General features: G+C 59.5%; 1 protein-coding gene across 1 annotated transcript; it reads right to left on the bottom strand.

Moving 5' to 3' along the window:
* Nucleotides 1-4,039: 4,039 nt before the first annotated feature.
* Nucleotides 4,040-16,650, bottom strand: SNAI3 (snail family transcriptional repressor 3). The gene is made up of 3 exons (XM_027076407.2): nucleotides 16,515-16,650; nucleotides 12,813-13,370; nucleotides 4,040-10,821 (listed from the first exon to the last, which is right to left on the bottom strand). Exons 1-3 carry the CDS (start codon nucleotides 16,588-16,590, stop codon nucleotides 10,640-10,642), a joined length of 816 nt encoding a protein of 271 aa, XP_026932208.1. The 5' UTR covers nucleotides 16,591-16,650; the 3' UTR covers nucleotides 4,040-10,639.
* Between the last annotated feature and the right edge of the window lie 353 nt (nucleotides 16,651-17,003).

Genomic DNA, 17,003 nt, shown 5'->3' with positions numbered 1-17,003 from the left:
ATGGTGTCACGGGTGCGCACAGGTGTCCCAGCACATCTCCCCGTGCACTTAACGACGTTGGACGGTTGGCCGTGTGCCAGTCACGCCTCAGTCCGGCCGCCTGGTGACACCACCACTTTCCGTCTGAGGCACCAGGTGGGGGGCTATGAACTGAGGGGATGTGGTCACTGTCTGCTGTAGACTTACTGCCCTGAGTGGGTTCTTGCCGATGTCAGAGGACGGACGGATGTTGTCTTTGCCAAACTGCTCATCTAAAAATATTCACCCTTTGGTTTCTGAACCAAAATGCGCTCTTTGAACCAGGCCTGGACACACTGACCCCCGAGTCAGATGCCGGCGAAGGCGGCACAGGGTGGCAGAGCGAAGGTGACTTTGGGGGAGGGCGGAACACGTCACCATGGAAACGGTGGGTGCCGGGCTCCGCCCGTCCGGAGGCTTATGTTTACCTATGTCCTTGTTAGCTCTCCTCGGACACAGGACCCGCAGTGACATTGTGGGGCTGCACGCAAGGTGAAAGTGGGGTCTCGTGTCCAAGAAGTACGCAGAATTTCGAGACGAGCCCAGCAGGGCATCTCCCTGTGCACGTGGCCTTCCACGGGGTCAGCCCCCCCGACAGAGCGCCTGGGAGGGAGCGGCTTCTGCCCACGCCTTCGCCTTCGCCGCCCCTGTCTGCGTGGTCCCAGCTCCTCCTCTTGAGATCAGCAGCGTTTTCTCAGAACCGTGGGGTCCCACTCATAGACATCCGTGTCAGCCGCGACGCAGGAAGAGAGATCAGGCTTGAATCTCCACCCTCCCCTGGCCGCTGGCTGCTCCATTCCCACCAGGCCCTTCCTTTGGGGCCTGTTCGAGGCGCCGTGTCTGCCACGCAGCAGGTACCTACTGTCTCCTCTCGTCCATCAGCAGAGAGAGCCCGAAACAGGACTTTACTTACAGGCTTTTTAATACAGTTTATGTATTTATTTTGAGAGAGAGAGAGAGAGGCGGGGAGGGCAGAGAGAGGAGAGAGAGAGAATCCCAAGCAGGCTCCACACTGGCAGCACAGAGCCCGACACAGGGCTCGAACTCGCGAACCACGAGATCGTGACCTGAGCCAAAACTGGGAGTCAGATGCTTAACCGACTGAGTCATCCAGGTGCCCCTATTTACAGGCTTTTAATCCATTTTTTATTTGTTTATGCTTAAGGTTTATCTTGGGGCTACGTGAGGTGCAGGGTGATGGGGGTGAGGTGATGGGGGTGTGGTGCTGAGGACGAGGAGGGGGCAGACGTGGATTTCTGAGCCCGGTCCAGGGAAGGCCAGCGGCTGCCTGTCCTGATGTCGGGGAGACTGAGGCGCTGCCCCGACCGGTACCCCACCCATCCCCGCAGAGCAGAGCTGTGGTCTCCAGCAAGAAAGGAGCGTGAGGGTTCTGGGGTCCGGGGGAGGCTGCCTGATTCAGGTCCTGGTCCCGCCGTGTTGCAGCCGGGGGCCCCCGAGCGGGTGAGTCCTCCTCCCGTGCCTGTGCTGCCTGCCCTGAACCGGAGCTAGGACAGCGCCAGCCTCAGAGCCCAAAGGTCCGACTCCGGGAAGGCTGCTCACAGCACACGGGCACCTAAGGGGCCACATCTGTGTTCCACTGTTGACATCAGATTACACGGTTTTAAAAGGGGGGCTGAGTTGTCCTCTGAAAATTTGCATGTTGACATCTTGACCCCCAGGACCTCGAGATGTGACTTTATTTGGAGACAGGGTCTTTGAAGTGGCGATTCAGTTAAAATGAGGTCAGCAGGATGGACCCTGATCCCAGTGACTCAGGGAGAGAAGGAGATCAGGCACAGATGTGCTCTGAAGGAGGGCCACATGAGGACACAGAGAGACGATGCCTGTCTGCAGGCCACGGGGGCCTCAGTAGGGACATGTTCATCGCGGGCCTGTAGCCCCAGGACTGGGAGAGAGTAAGTGTCTGAGCTCTAAGCCCCCACCTGTGGGGCTTTGTTATGGCGGCCCCAGCAAGTTGTTCAGGAGCTATGACACATTGTAGTCCCCAAATACTCGGGAAGGGGCGCTCACAGGTATTCACGCATCCTTCACCGCAGACTCTGGCAGGGGCCTCCGTCACGGCTCTCACCACCTCACACACACCCCTGCATGCACCTGCTGGCATCTGCCTGCCGGTCTTTCCCTGAAAGGTTTATGGTTCCAGCCGGAACAGTGTGAGGTCTCTCAGCGTAAACCAGAAGGACCAGAACCGTGAGCTCCAGAGTGTGGAGGGCCGTGGCCTGGGTGCCGCGCTGGGCAGGTTACCTGCTACCCGTTCGGCCCCCAAGTCCAAGTGTTAGTGGCGACGTCACACCTGGCTCCGGAGAAACCCTTTCCCAGTCTGCCTTTGGACTCGTCACTTCCCGGCCGCTGCCCTTCGGCTTCCCCCGTCTGTGTTCTTCCTGTGTTTCCCGTCTTGTTTCTCAAAGCCTGGTCAGCCCGCTGAGATTCGGAGCGTCCTGCTGTCCTCACACGGCTTTGCCGCCCCTTCTCTTCCCCTCGGCAGGGGTGAGGAGAACCCGGGGTCCCACAGTCTGGTCTCAGAACCCCCAGGCAGCTCCCCTTCCTGCACATCCTCCTGGCCCTCTGACCATCTCACCCAGGCCTGTGTCCCAGTGTAAAAAACCCTCTGCCCTCTTAATCTGCCACCCTATTTCTGATTTCCAAGAGAGGAGAGCCCAGAATTTCTTACTGAGTAGCAATATGGTTTAAGATCACAGACCGTGAAGCCAGAGCGCCTGGCCTTAAATCCCAGCCTTCCACCGACATGCTGTGTGACGTGAGACACACTGCGTAACCTCTCTGGGCTTCCGTTTCCTCGCTTGTAGGAGAGGAGTAAGCTGACTGCTCCCTGGTGGAGGACAAAGCCCTTGGAAGGGCCATGTCAGTCCACGGTGAGCAGTCGTCATCGTTAGTCCCAAACCGCTCACGTGGGTGCCGCCACCGCTCAGAAGAAAGAGTCTGCGTGGTTCGACCAGTGAGTGAGACACACAGCCTCCTCCCTGGCTTCCAGCCTCCCGCACTGTCCTGTGCCTCCGCCAGCCCGGATGAGCACAGCAGCCTGGGGCTGATCACGGTCGTCAAGTTTGTGCTGAAGACAGCGGGTTCTTTTCCAGGGTCGAGAAAAGGCCACGATGGTGGAATAAGCCCCAGAAATGGACTGAAGAAAACAGTAAATAAAGCCTGGATTATTGCACTGCTGGAGGGAGTACAAACTGGTGCAGCTGCCCTGGAAAACAGTGTGGAGTTTCCTCAAAAAATTAAAACTAGAACTACCCTACAACCCAGCAATTGCACGACTAGGCATTTACCCAAGGGATACAGGTGTGCTGTTTCGAAGGGACACGTGCACCCCCATGTTTGTAGCAGCAGTTTCAACAATAGCAAAGTATGGAAAGAGCCCAAATGTCCCTCGATGGATGAATGGATAAAGAAGATATGGTATATATAGACAATGGAATATTACTCGGCAATCGAAAAGAATGAAATCTTGCCGTTTGCAACTACATGGGTGGAACTGGAGGGTATTATGTTTTTTTGTTTTGTTTTTGTTTTTTAATTTTTTTTTCATTTATTTAATTTTGAGAGACAGTGACAGAGTGTGAGCAGGGTAGAGGCAGAGAAACAGGGAGACACAGGATCAGAAGCAGGCTCCAGGCTCCGAGCCGACAGCACAGAGCCTGACATGGGTCTCGAACCCACGACCTGTGAGATCATGACCTGAGCTGAAGTCAGATGCCCAACCGACTGAGCCACCCAGGCGCCCCTAGAGGGTATTATGTTAAGCGAAATTAGAGAAACAGACATCCTATGACTTCGCTCGTGGAATTTAAGATACAGAACAGATGAACATAAGGGAAGGGAAGAAAAAAACGATATAAAAATGGAGGGGGACGAAACATCAGAGACTCTTAAATACGGAGAACAGACAGGGTTGCTGGAGGGGAGGGGGGAGGGCTAAATGGGCAAGGGGAATTGAGGAGGGCGCTCGGGGTGAGCACTGGGCGTCACACTTAGGGGATGAATCACTGGCTCTACTCCTGTATCATTACCGCACTATATGCTAACTAGTTTGGATGTAAATTAAAAATTAATTCATTAACAGAAGCAAAGCCTGGTTTAGACGAGCCACGCCCTGCTGTCCCCGTCTGTCCCCTCCTTCCTTTGAAGAATGTCAGGCACCTGTTGTGATCAGATACAGGCCAGCCATGCGGGGCGCCGAGCCGCCCCCGCAGGGTGGCGCTTGTGGGAGAAGGTGGCCTCCCACGCGCTGCCAAGGGTCGTGGTCTTGAACTTGAGGTTGTGGGAGCCGGCCAGGCTGGAGGAAGGTGTGGCAGGGGAGTGGGGGAGGGGGCCAGGTGGCAGGGACTCCCTCGGGGTGGACCCGGGGTGGTCTCTCACTCTGCACGCGTGGGATGGAGTCACGTGGCCGCAGGGATTTCTTTCCGGAGTCCGTGGACAAAGGCAGAAAACACAGGTGGTCTCAGTTACCCCAGATGGCCCCTGAACGTCACCCGTGCAGCAGAGCGGAGGCTCTCACCGCGCCCGGCCCAGGGCGTGTGCGCCACCGGCCGTTTGTGTCTGTCCCGGAAGGCCACGCGGCGCGTGTTCTCCAGCCTCGTGTCCCAGCGCTTCTGCGCTCCAGGCCAGCAGAGCACCCGCGGGCTGTTCGTGTGTGGGGTGCATGTTAGGGATTAAAACTGGTGGTGCGTTAAAGATTTGCTGTGTCCGTTCATTTAAAATCGTCAATAAGCCCGTCACGTGCTAACATATTTGGGTGAAAAACCACTGTCTCCTGAAACAAAGTTGTGGGAGGGTGGCGTCGCTCCGCGTGTTTGCAGATCTGGGTGTCTGGTCTCCCGGCCGTCCCTGTCGCCGCCACGGTGCGTGGCTTGGGGTGTGTGCGTCCCCGCACAGCGCTGGAAACGCGCCCGAACAGTGCCCGTGGCTCGTCTCTGGTGGCACGCCAGACCTCAGCCTGTGGCACTGCCTCCAGTGTGGCTGTGATTGGCACATGACGGCCGCCATCGTGTGAACGCTTCCCACGTCCGTTCCACCGAGACCGTCTCCTGGCCGGGGTCTGCGGCCCAGGCCAGACCGTGTAGCATCCTCACGGGTCATGGGGAAAATACCGGTTTGCTGATTTATCCAGAACTTCCACATGTTGGCGTTTCATTGTATAAGTAAAAAAATGATGTTCTCATCAGAAAAGGCTTCAATCTTGGAAAGCTGCCCAAAGATGAAAGGCTTCCAGAATTGTTGTCGTCTCTTAAAAGTGTTAATATTACCGTGGCCGAGAAGGACCGTCACTCTCACCAGGTTCTGCTTGGAGAAGACACCTGCAGGTGCCTGGCCTGGGCCCCCGTGGGTGTCCCGTGAGCACGCCCTCCCCAGAGGGGACCTTCGCGCCCCAGTGGGAGCGAGGGGCTCTGTGGACACTTCTCATTAATTCACTGAGAATGTTACAGGGACCCGGACGCTGGCACTTAGTAAGACCCAGGCCGGTGCTCAGCCGTATTGGTTTTCCGTGAGCGGGTGGAGGTGACGTGCCCGGGCACCGGGGCGGTGACGCCAGCCCCACGTGCGCCTCGCGGAGGGCAGGTCTGCAGAGCACTTATGTACTGTTGGCACAGGGGCATGTTCTGCGAGAGCAGAGCAGGAGGGAGACAGCCGTCAGCAAGGTAGCGACAGGGAGCCACAGCTCATCCAACGCCCAGCAAAGGGGCTGGCAGCAGGATCCGGCCTGGGACAGTCCTCAATCCCAGCCTCTCTTTGGCCGATGTGAGACACTGGCATTCCCAAGGTCGTGTGCAGATAGAGGGACCTGTGGCTCCAGGACCGCCCTCCTTACAGACTCTCATTTCTTTTTTGTTAATTTTTAAAAATATTTATTTACTTATTTTCGAGAGAGAGAGAGATTATGAGTGGAGGAGAGACAGAGAGAGAGAGAGAGAGAGAGAGAGAGAGAGAGAGAGAGAGAGAGGAGTCCCAAGTAGGGTCCCAGCTGTCAGTGCAGAGCCTGACGTAGGGCTCAAACCCACGAACTGTGAGATCATGACCTGAGCTGGAGTCAAGAGTCAGACGCTCCACCGACTGAGCCCCCCAGGCGGCCCCCGAGACTCCCATTTCTGAAATCAGTGTGTCACATGTGTCCTGGGCCCAGGCCCACAGCCAGGGAAGGAGAGGGGCTCGCGTGTCTGAGCTCAGCAGGCAAAACAAGTGATTGCGCGTCTTCCTTCACGACCCGGGGAGGGTGCATCCTTGCAGGAGAACGGAAGAGGGGCCCATGGGGCAGAGGTGTGGGGAGGGGGAGGGGACGGATGCCCTCCGGTCAGCCTGGGGGTGGGGGGCGCAGCACTGATGGAGGTCGTGTGGGAAGGCAGCCTCCAGGTTTTGCACATACCAGAGACACCCGCACCCAGCCGCCAAGACGGACCCTGAACCTCTGCCCCCAGCCCTCCCGCCCTCGGCCCCACTGTGTACCTGAGCCCTGCCCAGCGTCTCCTGGGCCCTGAGGACGATCCCAGGGGCTCAGTGGGCTGGGCGGGCAGCTGGGAGGGGAGACTGGAGCCAGAACTCGGTGGTCAGGAAGTGCACACAGATTCTAAGAGGAGGTAAAGGTGGGGAGTTTCTCTAAAGTTAGCTATTCTATTTTATTTTAGGCATCCGAAGTGTCTTTTTTTTTTTTTTTTAATGTGTATTTGGCACTCCCCTGAATTCTGAAATAGAGTTTAACAGGATTCCTTTTTTTAAAGCAGTGGAAGCCAAGGCTTTCTAGTGGGACTGACTCAGCTGGGATCAGAACCCCTCCTTCGGGACCAGGCCAGGACCCTCCCCCCCCCCCAATGGCCGGAGAGTCCCGCACACTCCCCCACTCGGGAGCAGGAAGGTGCGGCCAGCAGCCGGCGTCCTCCCAGCCTCCTCGGAGCCTCTCTGAGTCTTGGCCGAGCTGTGTCCCTGAATGTCAGGCCATCTGCAAGTGATGAAGGCCTGGAAACTTTTGTTCCATTGAACTTTGCCAGGGAGCTATACTTAGCCACCGAGTGGAGGCCAGGGGTGGGTTCTCTGAACAAAGATAGTAACACGCGGGCTATTTTCAAACTTCCAGAGAACCCCCCCCTCCCCAGAATATTCTGCGCCAAAATGATATTTAGGGAGCCCTCTGGGCTTTTGGAAGGGAGGGTGTAACCTAGTGTGTCTGTAGCTTTCAGGAGAGAGGTTTCTTTCAGCTGGGAGTGGGGCCAGAGCGGGGCCACCGGAGACCTAGTGTCCCTCTCGCACCTGTTTCTAGGACCTGAGCTCACAGCGGCTGGGCGCTGGCATCTGAGTCAGAAAACGGTGGTTTTCCTTGCTGGGTATCTGGTGCTGACCCTGTCTGTGGCCCTCACACCGCCATCCAGGTGCACCTGTCGTGCTAAAAGATGGGGTCCCCAACCTTGGAGGGCTGGTTACATGATTTTCCTCGTGTCCCGCATCCTCACTCGTCTCTTAGGTTTCTGCCTTCACCAGACATAACCAGGCTGCAGCTGTGGCACCTGCTCCCAGCTCCTTGGGCCCCGGGACCTCTGGTCCCTCCTCCCACCTTGGAGGGAGGACCCAACAATGTGCTGGACCAGGACCGAAAGGCCTTCTTTAGGGTGAAGAGTGGAAATGTGGTCAGTACAGTTTGGATAGAAAAAAGATGGCCTGCAGGTGGGAGGGACCCAAATAGCAGCATCCTGAGAAAAGAACCAGTCATCCACCTTCACCCAGGGATAGACCTAGACCTCCTGCCGACTCCCGTTCTGTAGGTGTTGGGAGAGGGCTCCAGAAAGCCAGCTTCTAAATGGGCGTCCCAGGTGAATTCTGATGACCAGGCAAAATAGCATGGAAAAAGGTGAGGGGGGAGCTGGGAACCCTGAGCGGCCAGGCAGCTGGGCAGGTGGCCTCCCTGGGGTCTGACTGCAGCCGCCCCGCCCCTGGTGGACCGTCTCCCCCATTCATTCTCCATCAGCTCCCTGGCAGGTGCTCGGCCTTTCTTCACCCTCTCTGCCAACCTGGCCTCCACCACCCTGCCCTCTGCCAGTCCAGATATAAATATAAGAGCATTTTCCACGGGCCGGCACAGAAGGGCAAGCATTTGACTTTATTTTAGGGCCGTGAAATTCCCTCCCTTCATACCCAACAGGTGCATCACCTCATTTAGCTATCAGGGCCCAGAAATAGAACACAATTTACAATATAGCTTCCTTTGGGCATCTGGATGCTATTTAAAAAAAAAAAAAAAAAAAGCCCTCCTGTGAGATGGCCGGATATGGGCCAGAACGCTGGCTTGACCCACTCAACAGAGGAGCCCAGCTCTTTGGGAGACCGATGGGAGGGAGGACCACCCTGCTAGGGCAGGGCCCCTGGTTGGGATGATGGACAGGAAGTGGGAACAGGCACAGGAGGTGTTTGCCGGTGCGCCCGTCAGTTAAAATTGACTGCCCCCCTTGATCCTTTGTGGACCAAGGGGACAGAGGAATCCACTCTGCTGTCCTTCATCCTTCAGCCCAAGCACAGGGACCCACTGGGCATCTCTTGGCAAACTGTGTTCACAACAACTGTTGGGGGGGGATGGTGTCCTCCCCTCTGCGGGTTCATATGTTGAAATCCTGACCCTATTTGGAATCAGGGTTTTTTCAGGTAATCGAGTTAAGATGGGGCCATTAAGGGGGGTCCTAACCCTGTAGGACTGGTGTCCACACAAACTGAGGAAATTTGGACACAGAGACACATACGCAGGGAGAAGCCATGGGAGGTGGAGGCAGAGAAGTGTGATGTGTCCACCAGCCAAGGAGCATCAAAGATGCCCACAAACCAGCAGGAGCCAAGACAGAGAGAGAGAGAGAGGCCGGCCCCCGAGGGGACCAGCCCTGTGGCACCTGGGGCCCTGACTTCTGGCCCCCAGAGTGTGGGAGTACACCTCTGTGGTTTAAGCCGCATGGTGCATGGGGCTTTGTTATGGGAGTCACAGCCCGCTGACCTATCAGCTAAGCATCTGGTTCACACTGTCTGTCCCTCGAGGGATGGCAGGTCCCCGCGGAGGGGAGGCCAGGTGCAGGCCTGGGAATGTGAGCGTGGCTTCCCCAGCAAACGTCTTCACTGCACCCGCTGATCTGTTCTGCTGTATCCCGGAGCCGCGGCCCTCCTGGGTGGCCAGTTTTGTCGAGGTCACCCTTGGTCCAGAGAAGCCCCACATCACGGTCAGGTTTCCTCTGGGATGTCCCCAAGACCCCTCCGATGGCCATTATCAAACCATCCACACAGGCCCTTTCACCCCGAGGAGCCTCGGGCAGGATCTACAGGTGCCGCGTGGCCCAGCAGCGGGCTGGTGAATGTGCTTCAGTGGGTCTGCGAGGCCCAGGGCCGACATGCGGCCTCTGCCGCTTGCCCTGTGGCCCCCACTCAGGGCCAGGAACAGGAGCCTAACTTTGTCCCTCAGCCTGGGCCAGAAGTGGGGCGGCTGTCCCCTCCGGGCATCAAGAACTCAGTCAGTCCCCATTAGACTCGGGCTGCCCTCCAGGGGCAGGCCAGAGACGCTAAGACACGCTAGCAAGATCGAGGCCCAGCCCAGCAGGTGACATCCCCGGGGGTCTGGGGGTGGGCAGAGGCCGCACTCGGGGGCAGGATGCTGGGGAGGGGACTCCTGTTGGCATCTGAGTCGGTTCAGGAGGCATGTGTCTGAGGCAGCACCCACTCCCTCCACTGTGGACGCCTATGGCCTCGGGAGAGGGCGGGCAGAGAAGGGGCGATGGTGCCACGGGCCGTTGTGGACACGGTGGTCTCGGTGGAGACGTGTGCAGACCCAGGACTGGGTTCTCTTGTGAGCACCCCGCCGACGCAGACACACACGGCCCCGGCTGGCCTCTTCCCTGGGCCTCACTCTCCCCAGCTCTGCCCTCACAGCCTCACCCCCGGCATATCTACGCTCCACGGCCGCTCTCCCTCCCTGTATAAGGCTGTCCCCATTTCCGGTCTCCTTGTTCCCAAAGAAGGTGGCCCTGCTCACCTGCTTGGAGTGTCGCCACCCACCTCCCCGCTCCCCGTCCCTACACTTTGCCTCCCTTGCTCCGTGGCCAGAGGCCCAAATTACCCAGGAATCTGGGTAATTACTCCGGGCTTGGCCTCTTCCGCAGACCCAGGGCACCAGGCAGGACCTGGGGTCTCAGAGGACGTGACAGGCAGGGGTGCCAGGCTCCTCACTGCCCTGTGCTTGGGGATGGGGCCCTGGCTCTGCGTCGGGACACCCAGTGCCACGTGCATGCACGCAGGCAGGCGGAGGTGAGCCTGTGGTGGCTGTGCCCACGAAGGCCGAGTGGCAGGAGCTGGCCCAGCTGGCAGCCACCCCCAGCCGCCTTTTCTCTTGGGAGAAGAGAACCGGAAACCAGGGCAAGTCAGGGAATGGTGGCTCACGCCGCCGTGACGGTCTTCCCTCAGTCGCCCTAACAGCCCGCGGGCGGCTCTGGCCCTGGACGGAAGTGGGTGGCCGGCGGGGAGAGGAGGAACCCACCGAGTGAGCGTGGGGCCGGGCTCGCTGGGCATCACGGGTGCCGAGAGGGGTGAGGTCCTGTCCCTCCCGCCGGCACTGAGCCCGCACCCGTCAGGGGCCGCGGCGGCAGCCAGACTCCTCGTGCCGCGCCAGGAGCGACATGCGGGAGAAGGTCCTGGCGCAGCTGTTGCACTGGTATTTCTTGGTGTCCGAGTGTGTCTGCAGGTGGGCCCGGAGATTGGAGCGGTCGGCGAAGGCCCTGCCGCAGTGTGAGCAGGTGTACGGCTTCTCACCTGGGGGCGGGAGGGCGCCGGGTGAGTGTCCGTCTGGTCCGCCCCAGGAGGTGGCCGAGCCCCCCGTCCCCACCCCCCCGCCGTCCCTGCTTATCGATGTATAAGCCCCTCCGCCTCCTCCACATGCTCACAGCAGTTCTGACGCATCGGTCTTCCCTGACCCTTCCCCAGGAGGTACGTGCCGGGGGGCCGGCACCTGCCCCAGGAGGAAGGAAACCCTAGGGCCACGAGGTCCACATCCACGGTCAGGCTCAGAGCTGCCTGGGGACAGGGTGGGATGTCACCCCTGGGCAGGACTGCAACATCTAAAGCCCTCTCCAAGGGGAAAGAGCTAGCATGGGTCTTTGCTAGATCTTTCTGTTTCTGCCAGAGCCCTCCTGGGGCCCTTTGCCCAGATCTGGTCCTGAGCAGCACTGGGAGCCCTCAGCTGTCCCTGCCCACGGAAGGCCGGTGGTGGAAAGCGGCTGGGCCCCTGCAGACTCTCCCGGGAAGGCGAGCCCCGGCCCTTACGACGGAGGCAGGCATTTCGGAACAGCTTAAGACCCTCGTGTTCTCTGGGCCACCTCCAAGCAGGGCGACCAGGGATTTGGACAAAGCCCTTCTGTTGGGAGCTGGGCCCCCAGGACAACCTTAACAAGTGTAAAAAGATCCTTAAAGGTCACCTGTTCTCTTCCGCCCACGTGGAGTGACTTCCAGTCGTACACCCAATAGAATCCTGAGAAACACCAGCGTGCAGTCCCCCTGGGCCCAGAGCGTCCCTGCTGCCCAACGCCCAGGCACATTCCCTCCCCCGGCCAGCCTCCTGCAGGGCCTCCCACCCTCTGGGCCCCCAGACCAGGAGCACTGAGCCCCTGGCGGTGTGATGTGGGATGCTCAGAGACATCCCTGGGTGGGGGGGGAGCTGAGGAAAATTGACTGGAATTTCCACCCGGAGAAAGGCTCCCGCAAAACCCTTCTTTCCAGCCTCCCCCGGGTGTGACTCAGAACAGTCCTACTTACAGAGCCCTGGCTCAGGGCTGGGGAGGCTCCAGTGACGGGGGCGTGTGTTCAGCCGTGGGCCTCAGCCCGGTGAGCCTTATCCCTGGGCTTCGGTCTCTCTGTGCCCACCTGTCCCTCTCTTGGGCCGGGGCGAGGTGTGGTTCAACCCCCAGCTGCCCTGGGGCAGGCAGCCCCCCTCTGCTCCTTTGGGCAGCGGTGGCTGATGTACGGACAACGTGCTGAGGCCCCCAGGCCTCCTTCAGGTCTGAGCTCACAGCTCTGGTGCGCTCTCACCAGGGATGGGTTTGCCCCTGGGGTCGCAGCCCCCCGTCAAGACCCAGTCCTCGTCTGTGCCCTTCGTCCGTGTGACCCCCGTGGTTGCCACCAAAGGCCAGGCCTTTCTCCCTGTGCCGCTCCTGCTGCTCCAGAGCTCAGGAAGGGCGTGCAACGTGGGAAGTCAGACCCTCCACGGCCCCGAGCAGCCTGCGCTTTGCCAGGTGGTGGGGCTTGAATTGTGTCTCTCAAAAAAGATCCGTCCACGTCCTAATCCCCAGTACCTGTGAGGGTGACCTTACTTGGAAAATAGGGTCTTGTCATCAAGGTTACATGTCATCAGGTTAAGATGGGGTCACACTGGAGCACGTGGGCCCCGGTCCAGTGGGACTGGTGTCCTTACAACAGAGGGAGGTTGGGACACACACACAGGAGAGGCCGTGTGAGGACGGGGGTAGAGGCGCCCCCGGGAGGTGGACGGGGCAGGAAGGACCGTCCCCTGCCGCCTCTGGAGGGAGCGCGGCCCTGTGACACCTGGATTTCAGACTCCGGCCTCAGGAGCTGGGACGGAGGGCATTTTTGATGTTTGAGCCTCTGGTTTGTGGGACTTTGGAAACCAGCACGCAGGGAAGCAGAAGCCGTGTGGCCGTCCCTCCTCTTGTTTACAAGGCCTCCCTCCCTGCCTGACCCCCAGGTCCCGCCCTCACCCCTGCCCGGGGCCCTCCTGCCCACAGACCCACCTGTGTGGGTCCGGATGTGGCCCTGCAGCAGCCAGGGCCTGGAGAAGGCCTTGCCGCAGACAGAGCAGAGGCAGGGCAGCGTGTGCGTGCGGATATGCATCTTGAGGGCGCCCAGGCTGGCGTACTCCTTGTCACAGAACCTGCAGGTGAAGCAGCGGGGCGCCCGCAGGTGGCAGGGCTTGTGGCAGTGCGGGCGCCCGAGGCCCCCCGGGGCCGCCTGGAGTCTGTCTGGAGCCTGGCCCCCGTCCGGGCCCGCGATCGGGGGCCACCGCGTGGGCGGAACCCGCAGCGGGGGCAGGTTGAGGTGGTTCAGGCTGTCTTTGAGGGGCTCGCTGGGGGCCCGGCCGGTCCAGAGGTCCGCCCGGCTGCCTTCCAGGGGATCTGGCCCGGAGGCCCCCCGAGCTTCCTCAGTACGCGGAAGGGGCAGGGAGATGGGGCAGACGGCAGAGGTGCGGTCCCACGGCAGGGGAGGGTCACCAGGGGTGGAAGAGGCCGCCTTGTCTGGGAGGAGGAGGGGCACCGCCAGCCCCCTGCAGGCAGAACAGGCGCCATTAATTTCTAGAAGGGAGGAGGGAGAGAGAGAGCGTGAAAGTGGACATGAGCCCCCACACTCTGTCCTCAGTCTTGCCCTTCTTGGTGCAGCTGCAAGCCTGTGTTCTAGGTCATGAGCAGTTCTGCACGAAGGGGAAGGGCTGGCGAGGCCAGTGTCAGCGCGGGAAGTGACCACAGGGTCTAGAGGAGGGGCCTCAGTTCTTTATTGTTATGATGTTTCTAAATGTTTATTTTTGAGACAGCGCGAGCGGGGGAGGGGCAGAGGGAGGGGGGCAGAGGATCTGAAGCCGCTCCAAGCTGAGAGCAGAGAGCCAGATGGGGGGCTCGAACTCAGCAACCTGAGTTGCCCTGAGCCGAAATCAAGAGGCAGATGCCCAACGAACTGAGCCACCCAGGCGCCCCCTCAGTTCCTCTTTAAAAGCAAAGGAAATGTCTTACAGGATCCCAGAATAGCTCTCACGGCTGACGGAGGCCCCCCTATTGGCCCGGCAGGACAGGCCTCCCTGACCCCTGCCCCGCCTCAGGCCCAGCTCACAGCAAAGCCTCACCAGCCTCCCGCAGGCGCGAATTCAGAGTAGACATTTGGCGGTGGGCCACGTGAAGACAACTGATTAGCCTCCAGTCACCCCCATCACCCCCCACCCATGGTGATGTGAGTGCCAACGCTCCCGGGTGGCTGGATGGCTGTCCCCAGTGGTGCCACACGGCCTCCAGAGGCAGCCTGTCCCCAGGCTGTGGCTCCCGGATTTGTGGGCCAGCATGCCTGTGCCTGACCAGATGAGCGGCAGGGCCCCAGTGTAAAGAGTCTGGCAGGTAGGAGTTACGCTCTGCCTTCTCTCCGAGCCCCAAATCTCCAAACAGCCCCCAACCCATTTCCTACTCCAGATGTGTTGAAATAAATCTCTGGTCCCATTTCTGCCTTCATGCCAAGGCTTTGGGTAAGAAAGAACCCACAGAATGGGAGAAAATATTTGCACATCATGTATCTGTTAAATCGATGGCATCCAGAATATACAAACAATTCTTGCAATTCAACGGTATATATATACACACATATATGTGTATATGTATATATATATACATATACGTGTGTGTGTGTGTGTGTGTGTGTGTAATTTTAAAATGGGCAAAGTATCTGAATACACGTTTCTCCAAACAAGATATACAAATTACAAATGGCGGGATGCCTGGCTGGCTCAGTCTGTAGATCATGTGACTCTTGATCTCAGGGTTTCAAGTTCAAGCGCACGTTGGGCATAGAGATTACTTAAAAAATATATATATATATATATATACCTACACAAATGGCCAACACGCACAGAAAAGATGCTTGCCATCATTAACCATCAAGGAAATGCCAGTTAAAGCCACAGCGAGATACTGCTTCGTGCCCACTAGGATGGCTAGAATTACAAATAGCCAATTACAAGTGTTGGTGAGGATATAGAGGAGTGGGGACACTTAAGGAAACTTCCCACCTTCCGCTCTATCCTGACCTCACCCCTAACCTAATCCCCCCAATTATAAAACAGCATGCCAACTTTCTGTCCTCCTGGAAAGAGGGACTGGGCAGTGTCAGGCTAAGAGACAAAGTCCAAGGAAGTTCTGGAGAGAGAGGCTTGGGATACCCAGAGAGCCTAGGACCCCACTTCACTGGGGGCTTTCTACTGGGAAAAACAGTCACCTCTCTTAAGTCTCTGAGACTCAGCCACTACCCTGGCTCCAGAGCCAAACCCGGTCTTGGGGGCTGGGGGCCACCCCAGAGGGAGGGCAGGGGAGGGCCGTCTATGCCTGTGGCCCTGATCGAGTGCTTCTGCTGGCCCCTTCAGATGCGTCCACACACCCTCTGGGGCTGTTGTAACTCAAATTCCTGGGAGAAGAGACTTTCAAGTCCCCTCCACTTCAGGGGCTCCCTGGGGGGAGGCCTGAAAAGGCACTTATTTGAAAAGAGAGAGGGAGGGGCCCCAGACCCAGCACTTGGGTCTATCCTAGGGCAACATCCTGGGTAGCCTCAACAAGCGGGAGCCTCTTCCCTCATCCGAAGGGGGGAGGAGAGGAGCGGAGGAAGCGGAGAGTGCTGGAGGGCTGGGCTGCTCTCTGACACTCTCTCATGTTCAAAGAGTAAAGTAGGGGGTGCACTCGGTGACTGGGCTCTAAACAACAGGTGTTAAGCTTTAACAACCAGGCTCACATAAACTCCCATTTCCCATCACGTATATATCTAAAATGAAAGTTTCCTTTACCCGAGCACTGCATTCGGATGCCTTCCGTTCTATTTCATTTTGTGAAATTGTTTTCAAAATGCAGAGTTCGGGACCCCAGTCCTAGAAGGCACCCCCTGGAGGCAGCGGCCTCGGAAAGGATCAGCGGGGTGCCCTCCACTCCTGGGCCTCCTCCGGGTCCCTTCTCCCCTCTCCCCCTGAGCTACCCAGCAGTTCCTCAGGGGAGGGTCTTCACCTCAGGGGCTGTGAGGTGATGGCTCTGATCACTCTCGAGAGACCTTTGTCCCGGGACCTTCTCGTGCCTCCAGGACATGGGCAGTCCTGAGCCCTGGACCTACGTCTCCCTGGGCCACCTGGGGGGAGGGGGGAGGATTGCAGCCCCTCAGCCCAGCCTGTCCTGAACAACCTCCACTGGGGTGAGGGGTGACGGGGCGGGGGGGGGGGGGGGGGGGAAGGTGACCGACGGGGCGGTGAGGAGGGGCCTGGGGGAAGGCTCATGGGCTGGGCCTTGGCACACACAGCCCGCGGGTCTCTTCTGTTTCCCTCTGGATGCTCTGGAGGAGCCGTTGGACAGCAGCCCCAAGCCTCCCTCCGTCTCTCTCCCCACCCATCCCTGGGACCCCTCCCACACCTCCTGCACCAGGAAGATGGCTCCAGGGTTCCCTTAGCTGGGATGGGTGCGCCAGGCCATAGGGGGAGAGCCCCCAGACTGACTGGGGGCCTGGAAACTTCTCTTAAGTGGGGAGGGAATCCCCGCCTGCTCTTCCCGACGCGAGGCCGAGGCCCCCGACGTGGACAAGGCGCTCGCAGGCCTCCACCCACCCGGGGTCTCGTCCCCGCTCCACTGGCTGGCGAGGTAACTCCTCTCCCCCGGCCTGGGACGGGAGTCCGAGCCGTGGGCGGGGCTAGGGAGCCGGGCAGTCCCTACCTCTCTGCGTCTCCAGCTGCCTGTAGTTGGAGACCCTGTGGCTGGAGTGCGTTTTCACCAGGAAGGAGCGCGGCATGGTCCCCCTGCGCGTCCGCCGGGCGCCCGCGGGCAGCGCAGCCGGCAGGTGGCCGGAGGGTTGGCTCATTAGCATAGCGCGCCGCCTGGGCCAACCAGCGCGGGGCGCGGCCGGGGCGGGGCTGCGGGGCCACGCCCAGGACAGGTGCGCGGGCCGCGGGGGAGGGAGCGCGTGGCCGCCGTGTCCTCCCCACGGGACTGCCCTGGCGCGCTCCGCGAGTCACACCGACCCCTGGGGCCTGGCACACCCACTCGCCGTGGACTAAAGGGCGGAGGTCAGGGCTGGGTGGAAGCCGCGCCGGGCTCCAGTCCACACGGCGGTGGAGGCGCGCGCAGAGCCCTTGCCGCAGCTGGCTACACTCGCCCCACCTCCTGCTCAAACCCGCAACGGTAGGATTGGTGAGCACGAGCCCT

Source organism: Acinonyx jubatus, chromosome E2, assembly GCF_027475565.1.
Source record: "Acinonyx jubatus isolate Ajub_Pintada_27869175 chromosome E2, VMU_Ajub_asm_v1.0, whole genome shotgun sequence".
In the NCBI taxonomy this organism is placed as follows: Eukaryota; Metazoa; Chordata; class Mammalia; order Carnivora; family Felidae; genus Acinonyx; species Acinonyx jubatus.
This window is presented reverse-complemented; position numbering and strand designations above follow the sequence as displayed.

Bases quoted from the DNA above. Each gene is read 5' to 3' on its own strand.
- SNAI3 (XM_027076407.2), bottom strand. From the start codon at position 16,590: ATGCCGCGCTCCTTCCTGGTGAAAACGCACTCCAGCCACAGGGTCTCC. The intron at 13,371-16,514 runs GTAGGGACTGCC...CCTCCCTTCTAG, and splicing joins GCAGCTGGAGACGCAGAGAG to AAATTAATGGCGCCTGTTCT. The intron at 10,822-12,812 runs GTGGGTCTGTGG...TCCCGCCCCCAG, and splicing joins CCACATCCGGACCCACACAG to GTGAGAAGCCGTACACCTGC.